This window comes from Dromiciops gliroides, chromosome 1 (genome assembly GCF_019393635.1).
Source record: "Dromiciops gliroides isolate mDroGli1 chromosome 1, mDroGli1.pri, whole genome shotgun sequence".
Taxonomy (NCBI): domain Eukaryota; kingdom Metazoa; phylum Chordata; class Mammalia; order Microbiotheria; family Microbiotheriidae; genus Dromiciops; species Dromiciops gliroides.
In genome coordinates, this window is record NC_057861.1 from 136,019,003 (window position 1) to 136,040,918 (window position 21,916).

The window sequence follows — 21,916 nt, forward strand, 5'->3', positions numbered from 1 at the left end:
TTTAGATCTGAGCTCTAAGAGGGATTCAGATCCTAGAGTAACGATTGGAATGACGCCACCTGCTGGAGACTCACTGTAGAAGAGTTCCGCCCATGAAGCGAAGGTCTTTGAGGGCAAGACCAGGAGTCTTTTCTTTGGTGTCAGGAAGTGATGCGGGCTAGTGGGAGGAGGAAGGAAGAGACTGGCGCTCGGTCTCACTCTCTTTCCTCTGGACTCCGTGGAGAGAGGAGCCAGAAATGTGCTCTCCCTTTAATAGATAGGAATCTAGGCCTTTCTCTCTCTCTTTACCAAATTCTTATTCTCCTTAATAAATGCTTAAAAGTCTAACTCTTGCTAAAGCTTATTATTTATTGGCGACCACTCATTAGATATTTTAGACAGTTTAGCTAGAATTTTAGCCCTTAAAACTAGTTAATGGATAATTTAAGATTTGGGAAACAAATCAGGGCCTGGTTTCTTGTTACATTAATCAGCACCCATAGCAAGAACATAAAGAGGCAGGTCATAGAGACCTTAACTATAACAATGATACATATACAGAGCATAGAAATTCAAATGATAAATGAAAATATTTTGAAACTAGACATGGGAATCAAAAAGAGACATGCGCAGAAAAGGCCAAATTTGTCCCCAGATTCACTTTATGACATGTAAACCCCCAAAACACACCTCCACAGAAAAAGGTACCTGCCTCAGGGGTTGGCTTAGGACCCCAGGAACTCCAAATTAGGACAGGCCCTCCTCTGTACCTCCCCAAGGTGGAGATTATTATAATGAGACTGATAATCAATTTATCCATACTATAAATATAACTGTCTTTTCTTTCACTATTTGAGAGATACCTTTCCACTTTTCTGGTTCTCTCCCTGTGTTCACTCACAGTATTGCAATAAAACTTGGGAAACTGAGTCACTGAGTCTTGTAATTCTTTTGGGATGACTCACGATCAATTTGACCCTAAATTCCATCCTACATCATTTTGCTATATGGTTGCTTCCCTATTACCTATGTGATACAATGAAAATCTGATATCTATTGTCCTTACCTAAATGGGATCCAACTTACCTTTCTAGATTTGCTTCATATTCTATCCCTTCATGAACTCTATATTCTACCAAAGTCATCTACTTGATGAACTGACATTCTGTTAACTATTTCCATGTTTTTTTCATGGACTCAAGACTGGAATGTACTCCCTCCTTACTTATAGAATGCTTAACTTCCTTAAAGGGAAACCTCAGATGACAAATAGGTGAAGCCTTTCTTGGAAACCTCCCCCCCCTCCCCCCACTTTCCCCCAAAGCCCCAAGCATTATAAGCTTCTCCAAACCAGGGTGTGGTGCGATTTTTGTTTGTTTATTTGTTTAATTGGCTTTGGTCTTTTCATCTTCAGTTCCTTGCAAATGAAGGGTACTTAAATGTCTTTTGAATTAAAATGAAATCACCTAATCTATCAATTTCTCCATAAGTAAGAGATTACAGAGCCAGCAAGGTGGCCACCAGCCCTGGATTCAGGAGTACCTGAGTTCAAATATGGCCTCAGACACTTGACACTTACTAGCTGTGTGATTCTGCGCAAGTCACTTAACCATCATTGCCCCACTAAAAAGGAAAAAAAAAATTAAAAAAAAAAAGAGATTACTTATTATTACCAGATTAAGTAGCAGAAGAATAGTTCACATTTGTATAGCCCTGCTGCTTTAAATCCACTTTCTTATTTTATCCTCCCTACTTCATTTGATCCTGAACCAGTGAGGTAGGAAGTACAGCTATTATAAGCATTCCCATTTTACAGATGATTGAAGTATAGGTTTATAAAATTAATCTGCTATTGAGGAACCCTGTTATCAGACATAATTCACATAATTTCATGAGTATACAAGGAAAAAAGACTAGAAGGAAAAGTACACTGAGAGATTAAAAATCTTTTAGAAGTACAAATGCCAGGAAGTAGTAGAAAAGAAAAAGGAGAGAAAGCCAGCCGAACTAGCTACAAGAATGTACCAAACATTCATTTTAATGGATCCCAAAAGGAAACTGCCAAACATTGAGGTATATAAGTATGTGTCTCACACTTCTACCCTTCTTCCCTTAGACTTATGTGAAAAAGGGCAGCTTCAGTGAAATAAGGGGAACCTTTGCTGCTGCCACATTTGCTATTACCTTTTTTTTTTTTTCTAAGACCAGCTACTCTTGACTGATTTTAGCTTTTGGGCCTCTTTTATGAGATTCTTGGGCAATGAGCAAAATTCACTAGGCATTATAAACACATCACTGTATTGTTTCACTTTTCTTGAATTCTTTCCTCAAGCAAAAATAGGGTCAGATAGGAGAATTTAACAAGATGTTAACACTTTATATGTATAGTTCAGCTTCTACTTGTCAGTGTCTTTACATATATAACCACTTTTGATCCTTACATCAAAAAGTGAGGTAGAAAAGTAGGAATTATGCATCATCATTAAGAAATGTGGGGAAGCTGGCTGAAAAGGCTAGCTTTCTGGGCTTATTTCTTTCTCTTTTCTTCTGCAGTCTAGAAAACCTAGAGCTATCAAAAAACCGAACCACTTCCTGCTCCTCTAAACATAAACAGGCCTCCCCTGTGCTCTCCCAACTCCTTGTCTTTACTTGCCATTCTTCCTACTCCTCTTGGTGAATTTAAACAATTTGGCAAATAAGCATTTTAAAATCACCTATGTTATATGCCAGGAACTATGCTACGGACTTGGAATAAAAAGGCGAAAATGAAAAACAACGCTCCTATATTTCAAAACTGACATCAAATGTTTCCTTTGACAGAAAACCTTACCTGATACCCACAGTTACTAACAGTTTTCCCCATTAAACTTAAATAGTGATGTTTTGGACATCTCCAATGTACTAGTAGCAAGGGCCCTCAACAGAGAAAGCTCAGATGTGCCATTACTGATTTTGAGTGACTTTGTGGATGCATTGAGGGGACTACTTCCAGCCATGTGTGACTCAGTGTTGAAGGGTTTGTACTTTGAAATGACAAGTAGATTTTACAACCTTATTGGTTGTAAAACTGGGAGAACTTATGACTCAGTGGATGTACAAAAGGGAGAGGCCTGTACCCTCATCCCTCTCTTCTTTCATGGCTTTAATTTGTGTGTGTGTGTGTGTGTGTGTGGGGATTATTTGGAGTTGAACACATTCCTCCATCTTGACCTTCATGTAGCTTCCAAAGCACGTCTTCTCTAGGCAAGTCCATGTCAGAGTTTAGGCTGTGTTTTTTGTGTCTCTTTTCCTGAGTAGGAAAGCAAGCAGTAATCTCAAGGTGGACATGTCCAGGCTGGAAGGTGGGCTTGTAAACTTGACAAGCTTGTGAGTATGGTATCAATAGAGGCAACCTGAATGTTTTTGTTTTTTTTTAAAAAGTCCCCTGTATTGACTGGTGAGAGTGGTTGTTTACAGCAGAACCAGGAGCAGTTGACTGTGGAAGCCTCTAACTAGAATATTCAGATGTGCTTCAGGTTTGAAGTGGAATGGAAATTCAGAGCCAAGGTGAAATGTTGAATGCGGAATCATCAATCTCATAAATTACTTTATGTCTTAAGAAGTTTAATTATCATATTACTAGCAGGCTGTAATAGTAGTTCTAAGAAGTTACTGAATTTGTTCTGTTAATGTACACTTGTGGGCATCATGCGTTTAGCATTCTTTTATGTAAAGGAAGAAAGTACCTATCTTTTTCATGATTCATACTATATATTTAGCTCCTCTTTTCTGGGGAGAGATGCTAGAGGTGAGCCATAAATAAAATCATCTTCAGGGTATACAAAGGTAAGAGAATTAATGAGCCAAAGAATATGAGGATAAGGAGTATAATCCCTGATATTAAAGGTCAGATTCTCCTATGATGGAAACCAGTTCAAACTACACACATGCATACAGGGTAGAGAGAACTAGGTGTTCCATACAGTTGGGAACCAAGAAAAAATTATTCAATACTTTTATAGTAACTAGACCACAATGTTCCTCTCCACTACAATCTCAGGTCCTAAATTGAGACATACACACAAAACATAAATACATGTATATATGCACATGGATGTGCACACACACATATATATATATATATATAATGTATATGCACAGGTACATATATGCATATGTGTATGTGTGTGTATATACATTCTTTCCACTTTGTCAACCCTTTAATTCCCAGTAAAAAAGCATTGGTAGCAAAACTGTCTACAGAAATGGTGTCATGAACCACCACGTCATTCTAAAAGCTTTCACAAAATGAAGCTAGCAGGAGGACAAAAGGAAGACAAGAAAGCAAGAAAGAGTTTAGATTTTTGTCATTTTTATAATGTTTTATTCTTATCAGAACCACCATATTTGATCTTAAATCTTTAGTCACCAATAGAAATGGCACATAAGTAAATGAAATGAAGAAAAACACTTGTACAAAAACCAGGTATATGCCAAGGGAATCTGTATTCAAGATACCCATATCTAAAAGCATGAAGAGATTATTTTACAAAATATATCAGAGAGGCAAAGATACTAGAAGAATGAAGAAAATAAAACAGACTTGATTAATACCCCCAAAAATTTTATCAAGAGAAAATCCACATCAACCAACTCAGATTTACTCCTAATATTTCTCTCACCTCAAAGCAGTCTTTGAAAGGTAGCATTCATAGTCACTAAATTTTCTACCCAGCTGAACTCACTGACTGTGAGTTCTTCAAGCCTCAGAAATGTTTTCATCCTACAAGATCACTTCAGTCCTAATACACCTCATCAGTATTCTCTGCCCCAGGGACCCCTTCTTCACTCCCTCTGATCAGAAGGTAGAGAACTCTACTCCCAGAATACTCACTCATTTAAGCAAGGAGCCCAAGTTAGCCATCTCTTCATTTCCTACTCAGCTGTGTTCATTTGTATTCCTCCATCATTTCCTCCCCACCCCTTGTACCAGGTACCTTGTCTTCTCCCTTTTGCCACTTCTCTCAGTAGAATGAGATATAGATAATCTGGTCCTGATAACTTGAATTCTTCAAGAGAACCTTAGAAGTAGTATGGTATACAGTGCTGTGAAACTGAAATAGAAATGGGTCCCTAGAGACCACATAGTGACTTAGAAAACCACAATGTTTAAGGCCCATATGAAGCAAGTTTGATCTCTTGTCTAGTGGACAGAGAGCTTGATTTGAAGTTAGGATGACCTGTATTCATATCCTTCCTCAAATTCTTACTGTCTATCTGACTTTGGGTAAGTAAAAAATTCTTAATTCTAGTTCCTTTCCTCTGCTAATTATTTCCTTTTTGTTATGTATATCGCTTTTATGTACATAATTTTTAGCATATTGTCTCTCCCATTAAATTATGAGATCCTTATTGGTCTTCTGCCTTTCTTTGTATTCCTGCCACTGACTCACTATAGGTATCTAATAAATGCTTATTGAATGATTCACTGATGACCTCTTTGGACCTCAATTTCATTATATATAAAATGGGGGTGGTGTTTAGAATGATTCCTAACATTTCTTCCAGATATAAATCTATAATCCTCCAATTCCTCTAGCTTCTGCTTCTCTCCCTAGTTCATCTTTGTGTAGTTTTGTTTTGATAAGGCTTCTTCCAGCTATAACATCACTCTCTCTCATCACCCATACCCAATCAGTTGCCAAGTCTTAGTTCTATCATTGTTCATATTCAGTCATTTGGTCATGTCTGACTTTATATGATTCCATGGACTTTGGGCCATGTGGTTTTCCTGGAAAATATACTGGAGTGGTTTGCCATTTCTTCTTCCAGTGAGTCCCTATTTTACAGATAAAGAACTGAGGCAAATGAGGTTAAGTGACTTGTCCAAGGTCACACAGCTAATAAATATCTGAAGCTGACTCCAGGTCCACTGCACCACCTAGCTGCCCTTTCTATCACTGTATCATCTTATCTCAGCCCCTTTTCTCTTCCTTGACACTGCTGTCACTATAATGCAGTCTCTCATGACCTCACAACTAACTGGACTACTGCAGTGGCTTGCTGGTGGCCCTCTCTGCTTCCAGTCTCTTCCCATTCTAGTCTATTCTCCCCATAGCTATCAAATTGACCTTGCTGAAGCAAAGACCTGACCATGATATCCCCTTATTCAATATACTCTAGTGTCTCCTTATGTTCTCTAGGATTAAATATAAAATTTGTTGGACTTTTAAAGACCTTGATAATCTGGCCCCATCGTACCTTTCCACTTATTCCTTTCCATTCATTCTGTAATCCAGTGACACTGGCCTCTTTTTAGTTCTTCAAACAAGAAACTCTATTTCCTGTTTAAGCATGTTCATTGGTTGTCCTCTGTGCCTGAAACCGTACCCCTCTTGAACTTTGCCTACTAGTTTTCCTGGTTCCTTTCAAGTTTTAGCTAAAGTCCCACCTTCTACAAGAAGCCTTTCCCAGTTCTTCTTAATCTCAGTGCATTGCCTCTGAAATTATCTCCAATTTACCCTGTGTATATCCTGTTTGTACACAATTGTTTACATGTTGTCTCCCTCTTCTGAGTGCGAGGTCCTACAGAGCAGGGACTGTTTTTTGCCTTTCTTGTGCACCAGCATTTAGTACCACGCCTGATATATAGTGGATATTTAAAAATGTGTTGGATGACTAACTGACCAAGGAAATAAGGATACTAGAAATAGATATTTCACATGCTGTTTAACCTTCTCCCATGGCACCAGACTTTGGGACTAGAGGAGGGGGTTGATGTGATTTATAACACCTCCCCTTTCCCACCTCTGAACTTGTTAGAGAAGGATCATACACTGCAGAAGCTACAAGAGCCAAGAAGAAACAGCAGAGAGGAAGCAGTGGAGAAGCAGGAAAAGGATCATAACCATAAACTGAAGCACCAGACTCTAGATCAAAGGCAATATGAACAAATAATGTACATGTCTAAGTTGCTGAAATCTCTCTAGACAAAAGACCTAAAGTGGTAATCCCTGAGGGAAAAACAGGAGGCAGCATATGACAGGACAGCCAAAATAACACCTCCATTTTGATCACTATTTCCTCTCAGATGCTGATGGAAACAACTTAGGCACCTGAATCCAAGAATTTTGGGAACAGCAATGTTTCCGGCCCAGTGCCCACAACCAACATCCTGGAAAGCATTCCCTGTGGAGATACACCTTGACAAAAAATGCTCCTGCAGGTGCTACAGCCAGAGTTACCAGAGAGAAGGGGGGGGGGTGGGGAGAGAGACAGAGAGAGAGAGAGACAGAGAGAGACAGAGAGAGAGAAAGAGACAGAGAGACAGAAAGACAGAGGCAGACACAGACAGAGGAGGAAGAGGAGAGGTACACCTTTTTTTCTGAATAACATACACCCAAATATACATATTGCTATTCCTCATCTGGTACAATCTGTCACCGAGAGCTGAGGTACAAACAGTCCTTAATAGTCTGTTCAGGTAGAAACAGTTCTCAATGTGATTTAAAAGCAGTCCAGAAGACAAAAACAAATAAACACCACCACTAGCAAGAAGGTTAAAAAGCAGTTGCCAAGAATGTTAAAAAGTAGCCAACATGGGGGCAGCTAGATGGCGCAGTGGTTAAAGCACCGGCCCTGGATTCAGGAGTACCTGAGTTCAAATCCGGCCTCAGACACTTGACACTTACTAGCTGTGTGACTCTGGGCAAGTCACTTAACCCCCATTGCCTAAAAAAAAAAAAGTAGCCAACAAATTTTCTGAGGTTTCAGGAGCTCCCCACATTTAGCATAATGCCTGACACAGTAGACACTACATAAATGACTATTCCCTCTCCACCAACATCCGAAATCTTCTTTTCTAGTCCTCTTCCATAAAGTGTTCACAGCTGAATCCCAGATCAATTCACCTGAGGGCAAAATTAATCCCATGTGCACCAGATCAGCTTCATAACATCCTTGCTTACAAAGTCTAGACTGGTGCTGTGGGAGTGGAAGGGAAGGGAGTGGTTAATTAAGACCTCCTAAATTCTACCAATCTGGTCCACAACACCAAGGGAGGTAGGGTGGTCCATTAGAAGGAGTTAACTCTAATGTTTACTACCATGTGACCTTAAGTTATTTACTCTCCCTGTTCTAAAACTTCCTCAACTATAGAATGAGGGGAACAGACTAGAGGGACTCTGAGGTGTTTTTCAGGTCTTCAAAATTATAGCCTTTGTTCTAATTGTATCAAAGGTTTGAATAGTTTAACTGAAATACACGACATAGGGCTTTGGGTGACCAGATAATAGGGCAGACATATCAAGGGGTCAAGGCACTATTAAAGTTTAAACTAGCCAACAAGCTATCAGGAAGGACACACTTAAGAAGTAAGGGGAGATAAAATTCTATAGCAGGAAAGTCAGTTAGGTGTGGATACTACCTGAGTTAGGAGACAGAGATAACTCTAGAGGTCATGTCTATCACTCCCTGCTGCCCCACCCCTGCAAAAAAAAAAAAATCCCCCTGACTTTCAGGAATCTTGTCCTGCTCCATCCCCAAAAGGAACTTTGCATTTTCAGGTGGTCATCCCATCTATCCTCTATAAAAGCTTTTGCCTTCTTTCTATTCTGGGAGGAAAATGTTTCTAAGCCATCTCCTCCCCATGGGTGAAGTCTTTGACTTACCTCTCAGTCACTTTCTTTATTGTCAAATAAAAAACATTTTAATCCTAATTTGATTGTGTGCAAAGTGTAATTGTTTACAGAGGAATACCTAAGGATCTCCACACTCTATTTCCCCATGACATATAGAAAGTAAAATGTCTTGACTATATACACATTGTATACATGTATGTATAAAAACACTGCACAAGATATAGTATAATGAAATAAAGTGGCGATAAATCATACTTAGAATGTTTTATGGCAAAATGGGAAAAGTAGATTACTGAATTTTAAAAATTAAAACAATTATAAAACAAGGAGGAAGTTAAACTAAGGAAGAAAATCAGAAAAACTAAATCTGTGAAGAGTATACTGCAAGTAAAAGAAATGGTGATTAATCACTATCCATAGCTTAGCTTAATGGATAGAGAGCCAAAATAAAAGTTAGAAAGACCTGAATTCTAATCCCATCTCAGACACTATGTCACCTCACTAAATAATTGACTTCTCTCAGTCTTAGTATCCTCATCTCTAACAGTGGGACAACGACAGCACCTATTTCAGAGAGTTGTTGTGATGATCCAATGATATGTATATAAAATGTTTTACAAACCTTAACATGCTATGTAAATATTAGTCATTATACCTCTACTACTTTTATCAAGTCTGCAAATACTGCCTAAAGAGAGATGTCATGGAGTGTGGCTAGAGAGCTGGCCTCAAAGTCAAGAAGACTTGAAATCACTTCCCATCTCTGACACATACTGGCTTTGTGACCCTGAACAAGTTATTTAATTTTTATATTTCTAAGACTATAAAGTGCATAGTAGTTGCTGATTTGCTTTGGTAGGGAAAGTTTCCTCCAAGTGTTCCTTACCCACACCCTGAAAAATTCTACAGAAACAAAAGTTCTGCTTTGAATAGCTCTACTACTGCTAAGAGCTGATGAAGCTCACCAGGAGGAAATTATACTTAAGGTTACATCTACCAGAATAGACACTACTAGATACTACTCCTTTCACTACCCCCACATCCCTCATTTAAAATGCAATACACAGAAATAATCCAAGTAAAACTACCTCAACATAATATCTTTCAAATTCTAGCTTGATTTATATTTTAGACAACATTACCCACCAATTATATTAGGGATAAAGTGGAATTATTGTATCAAAGGGAAGATTACAGATAGCAAGTTCTTAAATAATTGCCATGCATTTATTACCTTTTTCATTTCCATCTCCAATCAAGACACTTTTTATGAATCCCTCACAGCTTTAAGCTTTACTCAGAAATTTTAGTTTGACTTTTATTTCAGTTGATGACAGTTTTGACTATCAAGATTTTGAACCTTACAATTTTCTAGAGAACTAATATAACATTCTAAGGATAATTCTCCAGATACATAATTTCATTATCGGCTGGCTATTCTATTATTTCTTTGTGTTGGATACTTAAAGCAGCATTTCAATTATTCTATTGATGAAAGTCCTGTTCTCTAGTTTATACTTTTCTACTGATGGTGGATTTTAAAAATAATTATCATACTTTTAAAATAGAAAGCATTTAAGTAATGTAAATCACTATCAGATTACATATTGGAGAAAATTATTTTGTGAAAATTGAATGTTGAACTTTCACAATGCACCATTGCTAATATGATCATTTCTTTTAAGCTTGAAAGTAAATCAAGGTAAGGAAAGTAGAAAAGGTTTAAAAGAGTGTCAAATACAACTTTGAAAATGAAACTCAAAGCAGAAAAAAGTCAAATATTACAGACTAGAATCCATGAATAAACCACATCTGGTGTGGTTACATTTGATAATAGAAAGGTCAACAGTTTTGCTATTGCTATTGTTATTGTTGTTGTTATTATTATTATTACTACTACTAATAAAATAATTATACTATATTTTGAATTTCCCTACTATATTTGTAACCATTGTTTGTAGGGTTAATATTATCTACTAAAGTGAATAATGTGATATTTTAGAGATGTTTTAAAAATAAGGTAGGAGAAAATCAAAAGGTTTAATAAAATCAAATCTCAGTTCTTAATAGGAAAGTTTAGTGAAAATCAAGATGATAATGTAAGTTATCAATTATATTAATTCTTACAAATAGGCTCATTTATATTTTATACCTCTTTAAGAAAGAATTGCTTCACAAATGTTTCTTGATGCTTCAAAAAGAAATTAGAGATGGAAGAAATAGACAAGAGTGTAGGTATTCCTTTCTATTTGAAAAGCCATAAATACAGAACTATATAGCAGAAAGAACACAAAACTTGGAGTCAGGGGAATTGGATATTGATTGAGTTCCTAAACCACAGCAAATAATGGGAGAAGTATTTTAAATTTTGTGAAGTTCTAATTTTTCTTCTGTAAAATGTGCCTGGTAATGCTTACATTATCTACTTTGGGGGATGATTCTCAGGGAAGAGCCAAAAGGAAAGGTTTATATCTTTTTACTTTTTTCTTAAAGTGGATAGAGACATATCCTATGGGTCAGGAAGACCCAGTAGGTTGAAGTGCTACTTGGGAAACAAACTGGCTCTAGGGTCCTGGATAAGTCATTTGACTTCTCAGTACCCTAGGCAACTCTCTGATGACTTTATGTTTCAGAGCAGTTGTTGAGTTATCTTGGCAGAGGAAATTACCTTATCAAGACTTCCTTAAACCAATGAAATTATAGATCTAAACCACTCTCCTATTCCTCAATGCCCTCAAAAAATCTACCTCACAAGGTTGTTGCAAAGTTTAAATGAAATTATGTATGTGAAATTTCTTTGAAATTATGGGTGGGTGTATGGTACCATGGCTTTAGATGTATGGCCAGGTCTCACAAGGAAAAATCTGACTTCCCATTTACCCCATTACATAAGGGGAGGTATGTTCACATGCACATCTTTTAGGCACACTACCACATTGTTAGTCCATTCCTGGCAGTCTTAGAGACTTTCTTATCAACAGTTTCCCAGGGAAATAAAGGTGGAATATGAGATCCAAGACATGCAGAATGGAATATCCAAATAAGGAAGGGCCCTACAGCTTGCCCTTAGAGTACATTCAATGTATCCTAGCCAAGCATGGGGAAGTCATGCAACCTTTTGCCCCTATACTTCTGATTTATGCTTGCACAGACAAAGAAGGCTCCCTGTCAAGTATGCTTATATAAATTACATGTATAAACATCAAGGAAGGTTGGGGGAGAGCTAGACAGGAATTCACATAACATCTGCCAGCCATCCCAGACACGGATCCCCCTGTAAGCAAGTCTCCTTTAAATAAATTCTATCTTTTTAACCTTGGAGCTGCCAATGGCTTTCTTTGGTATCAACTTCTCATCTTGGGGAAATAGGGGAGCTATACATCTGAACCCTTGCCCATGCCCAAGACCTGGCATAGTTGGCAGGCTATCATACCCAACAGTGGGGAATCAGGCCTTCATGGCACTTCCCCATTTCTTCATCATACTTCTTAGAGTACTACCTCCTTTCCAGTTCTCTATTATATGTTATCTTCTTCTGTTATAAGATAAGCTCTTTAAGGGCTTATAAGTAGATAGTTATTTATTTCCCTAGAGTACATTACAGTGGCTGTGACAAGAAAATGCTTAGTAAATCCTCTATCTAACTGGAAAGTACTATGCAAATATGATCTTTTCTTATTACTATAATAGTAGTGCAATATTAAAGAACAAACTCAGACTCTATCAGCTAATGATTTAAACTTAATATTGTAATTGCCTTTCCTATTAATTCTGAAAGAACAAGTTACCATAACCATAATAGAGGAGATGGTTTTAGGCCCACTGTACCTGAGACACTTATTCCTTTCTGCAGCTAGCAAAGGAAACAACTCTAGAAAACAGATCCTGCAAGCTTTTCTAAAGCCCTGGGCTTCCTTTTACAAAGCCCTACCAATTCCAGTAGCTATGATAGTCATTCTACCAAAGGTATACTACATACTATACAAAAGTTTTGTGACCTCCACTATTGGTTTGCTTCTCTCAGCCCAAAGCATAGGAATTTCTCCTATGGATGATAATTTTCCAAATGCCATAAATCAAACCTTAATCAAACTCTTCTTTATTTTCCTCCTTCTAGGATATGATAGAAAGTTGTGCTTCAATATGAAACATTGCTAGTTGATGTCTAAAATGATATACGCTATCCTAAAAATTCCTATTTAAGGCATGAAATGGAGCATAAACCGCCAAACTATATCACATAATCTAGTCCATCTGATCTATGGTAGAAGTACTAAAATATTATTTGTAGGGCAACACAAACATTCTCATTGGAATTAACTTAAACAAGTTGGGATACATTTATACTTTATAAATTTATCAAAATCTTTTCTTTAACACTATATTTTCAGTCAGTACCACATCTCAGGCTAAATAAAACATATCACAAATTATCCTTTGAATAAACTTATAGAACTAGTTTAATAATAATGATGATGAAATAATAATAATAATAGCTCACATTTATCTTACTATAGGACAGGCATTATTCTAAGCTCTTTATAATTATCTGATTTGATCCTCACAACAACCCTTTGGGGTAGGTATTGTTATTATCCCTATTTTACAGATAGTGGGGCAAACAGAGGTTAAGTGACTTGGCCAGGGTCACAAAACCAGTAAGTGTCTGAGGTTGTACTTGAACTCAGGTCTTCCTGACTCCAGGCATGGTGTTCTATGTACTATGCCATGTAGGGCACAGTAATAGCAGTAGTTTACTATTCTCTTAGATTATAAGATCCTCTATTAAATTTTAAACTCACTGAGGGCAGAGACTATATAGTATTTCATTCTTGTATCTCAAAAACCTTACTTGATACTTTTGGGTTTTTTTGTGTTTTTCTTTTGTTTTTTGTTTTTTTGTGTGTTTTGTTTTGTTTTTGCAGCGCAATGAGTGTGAAGTGACTTGCCCAAGGTCACACAGCTAGTAAATGTCAAGTGTCAGAGACTGGATTTGAACTCCGGTCTTCCTGAATCCAGAGCCTGTGTTTTATCCACTGTGCCACCTCGCTGCCCCAATACTTTGAACAGGTATCTAAAAATGTTTGTTGAATTGAACTGAAATGTAGTATTTTTTTGTTTCTCTTAAATTTAGCTCTCTGAACTTCAAGAATGGAACACTACTTCTAGCATAACAAGATCTTGTAAGCATTTCTTTGTTCATATTTTCCCACGTGTATGATGCAGGGAAAAGACTAGAGCTAGTAGTAATACATTCAGACTTAGTAAACATCCTCATTGTAGCCATTCCTGGACCCCAGAGTAGCCCCTGGACTTGTGGATGTTGCTATTCCCTAAAAACTGACATCTTACCAAATGCACATGTTGCATCCTCAATCATAAGATACCTGATTTACTCAAAATAATCTGACACAATTCTTAAAAGTTTCTCTTTAGAAGTTGTTTCAATTAAATGGAGGACAATTAATAGAGACTATTAATTATTAATATCATGGGGAGAAGCAGTACGATGTAATACAGAAGCAGAAGAGAGTGCAAGTGGGACACATGAAAAGGGGAAGAGCTCAAAGACCTCCTGGTGCCCAGTTACTGAAAAATCTCTTCCACAAATCAAATTGACTTTGTATTATTGCTGATGCCTATTTGTAGCCAGGGTATGAATAGGGCTAGTGTATTCTTCTTTTTTTTTTTTTTAGTGAGGCAATTGGGGTTAAGTGACTTGCCCAGGGTCACCCAGCTAGTAAGTGTTAAGTGTCCGAGGCAGGATTTGAACTCAGGTCCTCCGGACTCCAGGGCCGGTGCTCTATCCACTGCGCCACCTAGCTGCCCCGGCTAGTGTATTCTTTAGGAGCTAACTATTTTTCTGCAGCTTACAGAGTATTCTTTGTTAGGATATGGAGGAGGAGGATATTGGGAATTATAGTAAAGCTAGAAAGTCTGGTCTAACAGTTGGTTTCAAAACAAGTAGATTTTTTTAGGTTTGTAGAGTCTGTTAGGGCTTGTACTTCATTTTCATAGTCCTGAAGAATGCTATCTTTGGGTAGGTACATATTCTAATGCTCTCTTTATTGTGCTCTGTTTATGGATACTGTCAGGAAAATTATGGTATCTTTACTTGAGGTGATGTGTATGTCTATGCTTATGCTGTGCAGTGTTTGCAAGGCAATATATCTGCATTTTGGGGAAAAGATTAATGAAAGACAATACCATGAGGTCAGCAGATTTTTGTCTTCCCAAGACCATACCCCACTTCAAAAATATGCCTGTATAAGGGTTTCAGTACAAAGGACTGCAATAATAATTTAAAATGAAACATAATGGAGAAGTATGTTGTAACAGAAAGTTCACCTGTTTTGGTGATAAAAGAATCAAGTTTGGATTCTAGCTCTGCCACTACTGAGTTGTTGGGTGACTTATTTAAGTTTTCCGTACCTCAGTTTCCTCATAAGAAAAATAGAAGGTTGGGGCAGCTAGGTGGCACAGTAGATAAAGCACTGGCCCTGGATTCAAGAGAATCTGAGTTCAAATCCGACCTCAGACACTTGACACTTACTAGCTGTGTGACCTTGGGCAAGTCACTTAACCTTCATTGCCCCGCCACCCCCCACCAAAAAAAAAAAAAGAAGGTCAAATGGATGTAATCCTAAACCATAAAACATAACAGCTAAAATATTGATGATGATTATTTTTAAATGTAATAATATTTAAAACAATAATAGCATTTATGTAGCCCTTTAAGCTTTCCAAAGCACTTAAAGTCTAATCTGATCCTTTTACAATCTTGTCATTATTCCCATTTTACAGGTGAGGACACTAAGGATGAAAGGAATTAAGTCTGGGTCACTAAGCTAATATCTCAGATAATTTAAACTCAAGTTTTGTTAATTCCAAATCCAGACTGTCCTTTCATGAAATCCTAAATGGAAAGGATTAGCAAAATACCTTCCATTATTGTGGCTGCCATACTTAGTAATACTACTACATCTTTATGCCATGGATATCTTTATTAATCTAAAGTATCATACAGATGAGAGGAAGCAAGTTGTAATGCAACCTGTTTTCATATAGCCTGGGAGCTACATTTGTAAATAAAGTTTTATTGAATTTAAATGAATAAAATCTATTCTTGGTTCACAGGCCATACAAAAACAGATGGCTGGCTGTATTTGACCTTTAGGTGGTTATTTGCTCAAATTGTAATGTAATATATAGACTAATTGCCTCAGAATCAGGGAGAATGAATTCAAGTCCTCCTCTGAAGCATAATGGCTATGAGTGTCCCCTGAGTAAGGCATTTACCCTAAGTATCCCAGGCAGCTCTCTAAGACTGAAAATTGTAGACAAGTGTTAGTCTGGATAGATAGAGGGATTTTTTTTTCTCATTGAAAGTACCCTATACCAATGAAATTAAAGGTCTAGTCCACCCTACAAAAATTATGAAGATAAAGTAATATAATAAATTTAATAGTATTTTCAAAATAAAAGCATAACAAAATGTCAATACTTTTATTAAAATGTAACATTTTGCATTACAATCTACTGTTGCTGTAAATCCTCTCAATTGCTTTCTGTGTATGACCTATTCTTATGTGAGGAAGCTTTTTTTTTTTTTTACTCATTTGACTCACAAATGAAGTAAGAATTGATGTGAAACTATTATATTTTAAAAAATTCTGCATACAGGAAAATTACAGGAAGATAATGGAAATTCCTCAGTTGTTTATGGAATAGAAGAATTCTGAGTATGTAGCTCCATAAAAATTAAGGATTTCCAATAGATTTGATGATTCAGTATGTATTGAATTGATTCACTTCTAGAGGTTATAATCTCTATTCCAAGGTGCATTGTTTTTCTGAATAAAATAAGAACAATTAATGCTTCTAAATCTCTAGATGCTGAAAACCAATATGTAATATTAGATAGAACTTACAAACATCATTGAGTTCATTGAACTCAATATATCTTCTGAATAATCTGTGGAATCTATGGAAAAGAGTTAATTCCACACTAGTAATTGATTTTATTATTAAAAAGAAAAATGCCTTGCCTTAGAATGGTACTCTTGTTCCAGTCTGGAGTCTGATCCCGCTACCTGTTTGTATTTATTGATTTTCATTTGTCGGTTTCTCTCCTCTATATCCATAGAACCTAGAGAGTAAAAGAAAACCCATACAATGAACATTTAGTATTGTTTGTACCTAAAGTAATAAGTTTTCTAAAAGGATAAAAATTAGTCTGACATTATTTTCACTCAAGATACAGTTTTCCAATTATAAATTTTATTCAGGTTCTGTTTGCACAGAAATATGCATCCTTATCCTATGAGATAAACATAGGAATATCCCACATATGAACAATATATTTAATAGCTTAATTTTGACAATATTAAAATTAACATAAATTTCAGTGCAAGAAAGAGCCAAAGAAAATATCATCAATAAAGAATAATTTTTCTGGCATATATATATGTATATATGTGTATATATATATATATATATATATCCAGGAGGATGTTGCATATACCAACACAGTTATTTTATAAGGGTTAAATATTTCCTGTAATATCCTATTATGGAAATTTGCAGACTTAGTATCCTCATGTTAAATTAATTATTGGCAAATAAAGTAATAAATTTGAGTGATATTGGTCCAGATTACAAAGTTTAAAAAATTATACAAGGAAATAATTTTTAAAATGACCCAAGATCAATCTAGATCAAATTGACCCATAGAACAAAATCTAGATCCTAGATTTATCATTTTGCCCCTTGGTATCAAAAGAATGTACTTCTATGGGGCATGTCTGAATATCACTTTCAAGTGAGCCAGGCTTAAGAAAGGAGAAAGTAGAGCTTGACTCAGTACTCCTGGGAATACACTGTGCCAGCCAAAGTGCAAAATAAACAATTAAATAATGTTCAGTAAATAAACACAGAAAAAGAGAAAGAGAATGGGAGGAGGCAAAAAGATATAGTTGTAGCCCTATTATGAAATGTAAGTCAATGCCAACAGGAACTGGCACTACTGCAAGATATATAAGCTACAGATATTCTAAATGAGCATAACAGCTTCTGATTAAAACAAGTTTTTATATGCTTTTCTCTTAAACAATAGAATTTTCAAATATGAAAAAGCATCTTGTTTTTTAGCTTTTCTAAATTGGAAAACATATCCTTCATTTGCAAGGCTAGTATTCAAGTTTTAGTATGATAAAAGAGAAAACACTTGCTTCTATGAATATACACACACTAACTCAATGTATAAATAGACACATGCATATGTACAATCTCTCTCTCACACACACAGACACAGACATACAGATACACACCACAATGATTCAGTTTGGATGATAATTCTGAAACTGCAGTTAAAGTATCAAAATCTTAGCAGATAGATATTTTGCCACTCAGTGGTTTTAAAAAATTAAAACAAGAAAAGGAAAAAAAATACCCCTATGTAACAAAAATAAAGGTGCAATCTCTATTCACAAAGACAATGGATTTTATACATTTACTCTCTGCCTTGACTGGTTTTATTATATAGTAGAGAGTAATTGTATATAGCAAGTTAGAGAAATTATTTTTATGTCAAAAGAAAAAAAAAGAAAAACAAGGATTAAGAAAATCTTGAAGTATTTAAAATACTTATATTAAAATGTAATTAAAGACCCTAGCAAATTTAAATCAACTCTAAAACATATAATACAATTAGTATTTTTTTTTGGAATAGCACATAAATGGAAAATATTTTAGCAATTTCAGTTAAAAATTTAAATTTTTTGGTAGTTTTACCTAAAAAAAATGTTATTTGTAAACTTCCATGAATAGTAACCTAAGTGCTTATTATAAAAAATCTTATATTCAAGGATCTGCCTCAATTGAAGTCCTAGGAGGAAAAAAGGGAATGCATAAGGTAGGGGGAAGAAGTTGTGTCACAAAATGTAATGTTTTGTGTATTTGAGAGACTACTGGATTTGAACTAAGGAAGATTGGGTGCAAATACTGCCTCAAATGCTTACAATGTGTGTGACCTTGGGCAAGTCACTTAACTTTTCTGGGCCTCAGTTTCTTAGACTTTAAAATGAGAGGTTTGGATTTGAGGACCTTTAAGGTCCTTTCCAACTTTAAATTCGTGATCTTATAAAAACAAACAATCTATTATAAATTATAAAATTTCTTAGTTAACATCAAATTGAAATGTATAAAGAGAAATTACATACCCTTTTGATACAGTAACAATCCAACACTTAATATTCAGCAGCACTATTCTAAAAATGAGTTTAAGTCCTTTATATTATACATGATATACCAAGATTATTATCAAAAGTAAGCCACAATAGAGGTTACATTTAATTATTTTAGGGCACTAGCAATTGTGGGGGCAGCTAGGTGGTGTAGAGGATAGAGTTCCAGGCCTAAAGTCAGGAAGACCTGAGTTCAAATCAAACTTCAGACACTTACTAGCTTTGTGACTCTCAGCAAGTCACTTAACCCTGTTTGCCTCAGTTCCTCATCTGTAAAATGAACTCAAGAAGCAAATGGCAAACCACTGCAGTATCTTTGCCAAAAAAACTCTACATTGTGTCACAGAGTGGAACATGACTGAAATGATTCAACAACAATAGCAAGCTAGCAATCCAGGAGACTGAATAAGCTGAAAATAGCGTCCCAAAATGCATAACATATAACATATATCAAGGAATCAGAGAAGGAAATTGGGGGAATCTGACTTAATACTTCATTCATTCTTTCAATATTTAGGGGAGTTATGAAAAGGGAAGGAATAATTATCTATATTTTTTAAAAAGCATTCGCTGAAGTGTATTCAGGGAAAGTATTTAAAAAACAAATTTTTGGTCCAAACAATGATTTTTTTTTATGTATAAAATATTCCTAAATAGAAACCCCATTTAAATAATGTAGATAGATACTTGTATGTTATGGTCATGGCTATCTAGGGCACTGAAGGGTTTTCACATTCCCCTATGTCACAATGCTCATATTTGTCAGAGGTGAGATTTGGAACTAATCTTCCTGATTCCAAGGCTGAACTTCAATTCAGAGGAAGAAATACATACACCAAAATAAAAGCTTGATTCTAGTCCTATTAGATAAACATATTGGCTCTCTCTAACTGGGTCTACAAATAAAAACTGATGGACAGAGAAACCAATGAATTTTTTATTTTATTAATATCATGACAACCATGTCATCTCTAGCCTCAACACCTCAGTTTTTAGATTTAGGGGAAGAAGTACAGAATCCACAGGTGTGGGACATAGTACCTATAAGGGCAAACTTTCTATAAAAACATAAATCTGACTTTTGCTTCAATATTATGGTGCCTATACCTATTGCCTACAACTTTACAAACTCTTAGGAAGGAAGAACTTTAACTCTCACTGGAAGGAAATCGTATTACTGCTATGATCCTTATAATGGTTGGACTAAATAACAATTAATTTGTTATGCAAAATTAAGATTCTATCATTAAAAATGAATAATTCTTATCATTTAACAACTTTTTATTAAGTGCTTACTATATATGTGCAAAACTTCTGAGTCAGTCACTAGGGAAATGTCAGTTTAGTTACATTGTTATAAATTAAAACTTTAGGAATTTGCCAAACTAATTAGTTTAACCAAAGAAATTTATTAATCATTTAAAAAATGATGGATATTTAGCTCAGAACAATACATGCTTTAAAAATGTTTTCAAGGAATCAATGTCTAAAATGTTCATGGGTCCAGGCCTATTCTTCCAAGTAATAACCAAAAATCATTTTAATAACATCCAAATTTATTTCACTGATACCTTAGAGTTGATTTAAATTGTGTTGGAAATGTATGTGTATATATATATATATTAATCCTACCATATGTATTCCAAAAAATTAGCATTTTTATTTGATTTGTGAAAAAACTTTCTTTATATCTACTCCATTAACTTTTGTAATGGTTTACAACTCGATGAGAATTATTTGTTTGTTTGTTACCATCTTAGATTTTTAAAGAACATAGATAGAGAAATTTAACTATAAAAATGTGACTGTGTGTTTGGGTTCAGGACCTATTCAAATTGTTTCATTTTCATAAAATACTAAACACCTAAAACAATCTCAACTACTGCAGGTTTACTTCCCTCATATACAAATTCCAGTATTTTGTTGATTTGATTTTTAACGTTTTCTGAAATTATGCAAAAATAACAAATATTTATTTTTCTTTAAATAGATATGCATACTTTGTGTATTGATGTATGAGAATTGGACATATTTAATTTTCAAGTTTACTCAGTTTTTGAAAATCAACAAAATACTTCAATAATTATGTAATATTTACTGTGATGTAATTTCACTTTAAGAAAAATAATTACATTTGGCTGCCAACATACAATTTAGAATAAAAATGTAATGTTAGAAAATGGCAATATTTATACGTTGCCATCAATGGAAAATTAATAAAAATTTAAATAGTAACTGCAAATTAATATCCACCTATATAGTTGGGAATGACCAGATTAAATGTAATAAAGCAGCCATTGTGTAGTTTGCCCTATTTATGTGCTCACTGCAGATATCATAAGTATATAGGTCTAATGATTTCTGCAGTGATGTTGAAAAAGTGTTTTTTCAAAGCACACACAAACACACACACAATGCTCTTGGGGTGCCAGAGCAGCTTCATACCACACACTTCCTGGCAGTAGGGACACAGGTTTGGCAGTGATGGGATTCATCAGGAAGACTTCAATGAACAGAACATGTTGATTGTGAAGGCAGGACAGTTGATTCTGTAATCCTTCTTGTGATCGTAATTGAAATGTCCCAATCTGGGAATCTTAAGGAGAAAATCCTTAAGCCCCAAATACATGTTCACAGAAACTAAAAGAAAGACTGAAAGGGATCTAGGCTAGATTCAAGAACAAGAATTTGTAGCTGTGGACCAAGCCTTCAATCACAAACATGAAACCTAGGAGGAGTCAATTATATTGATTCTCTTAATGAGCTATAAATCATATGACTTAATAGAAATTTAATTTTAATCAGCTGACTGACATTGATTGGACAAGAGACTGAACTTTCCTGGGCAATTTGTTATGGAATTTAAGCTATCCAAACCAAGAGAATTCCTTGTTCTATACAAGTATTGCATAGCATTCTCATTGAGTAAGGCCTAAGTTTCATTAAACAACTATTTCATCAGAGTGATGATAATCTGAAATTAAAGTAACAGTCTCAGAGACTTTTAACTATAAGGTAGGAGATGAATGAACTAATGGTTTTGGAAAGATTTTTACATCAAAAATTTATTAGTTA

The 21,916-nt window shown here is 35.4% G+C and overlaps 1 protein-coding gene across 46 annotated transcripts in view; it reads right to left on the minus strand.

Moving 5' to 3' along the window:
* Nucleotides 1–21,916, minus strand: part of RIMS2 (regulating synaptic membrane exocytosis 2) — an 821,964-nt gene that overhangs the window by 203,775 nt on the left and 596,273 nt on the right. For 26 of the 46 annotated variants that reach the window (XM_043983649.1, XM_043983385.1, XM_043983377.1 and 23 more), the window contains one exon: nucleotides 16,646–16,746. The exons of 18 other annotated variants lie outside the window; for them this stretch is intronic. In XM_043983649.1, the coding sequence (XP_043839584.1) occupies nucleotides 16,646–16,746 (101 nt within the window). Of the gene's footprint in view, nucleotides 1–16,645; nucleotides 16,747–21,254; nucleotides 21,384–21,916 lie in introns of those variants that run through there. 2 more of the 46 variants (XM_043983597.1, XM_043983606.1) reach the window with 2 other exon arrangements.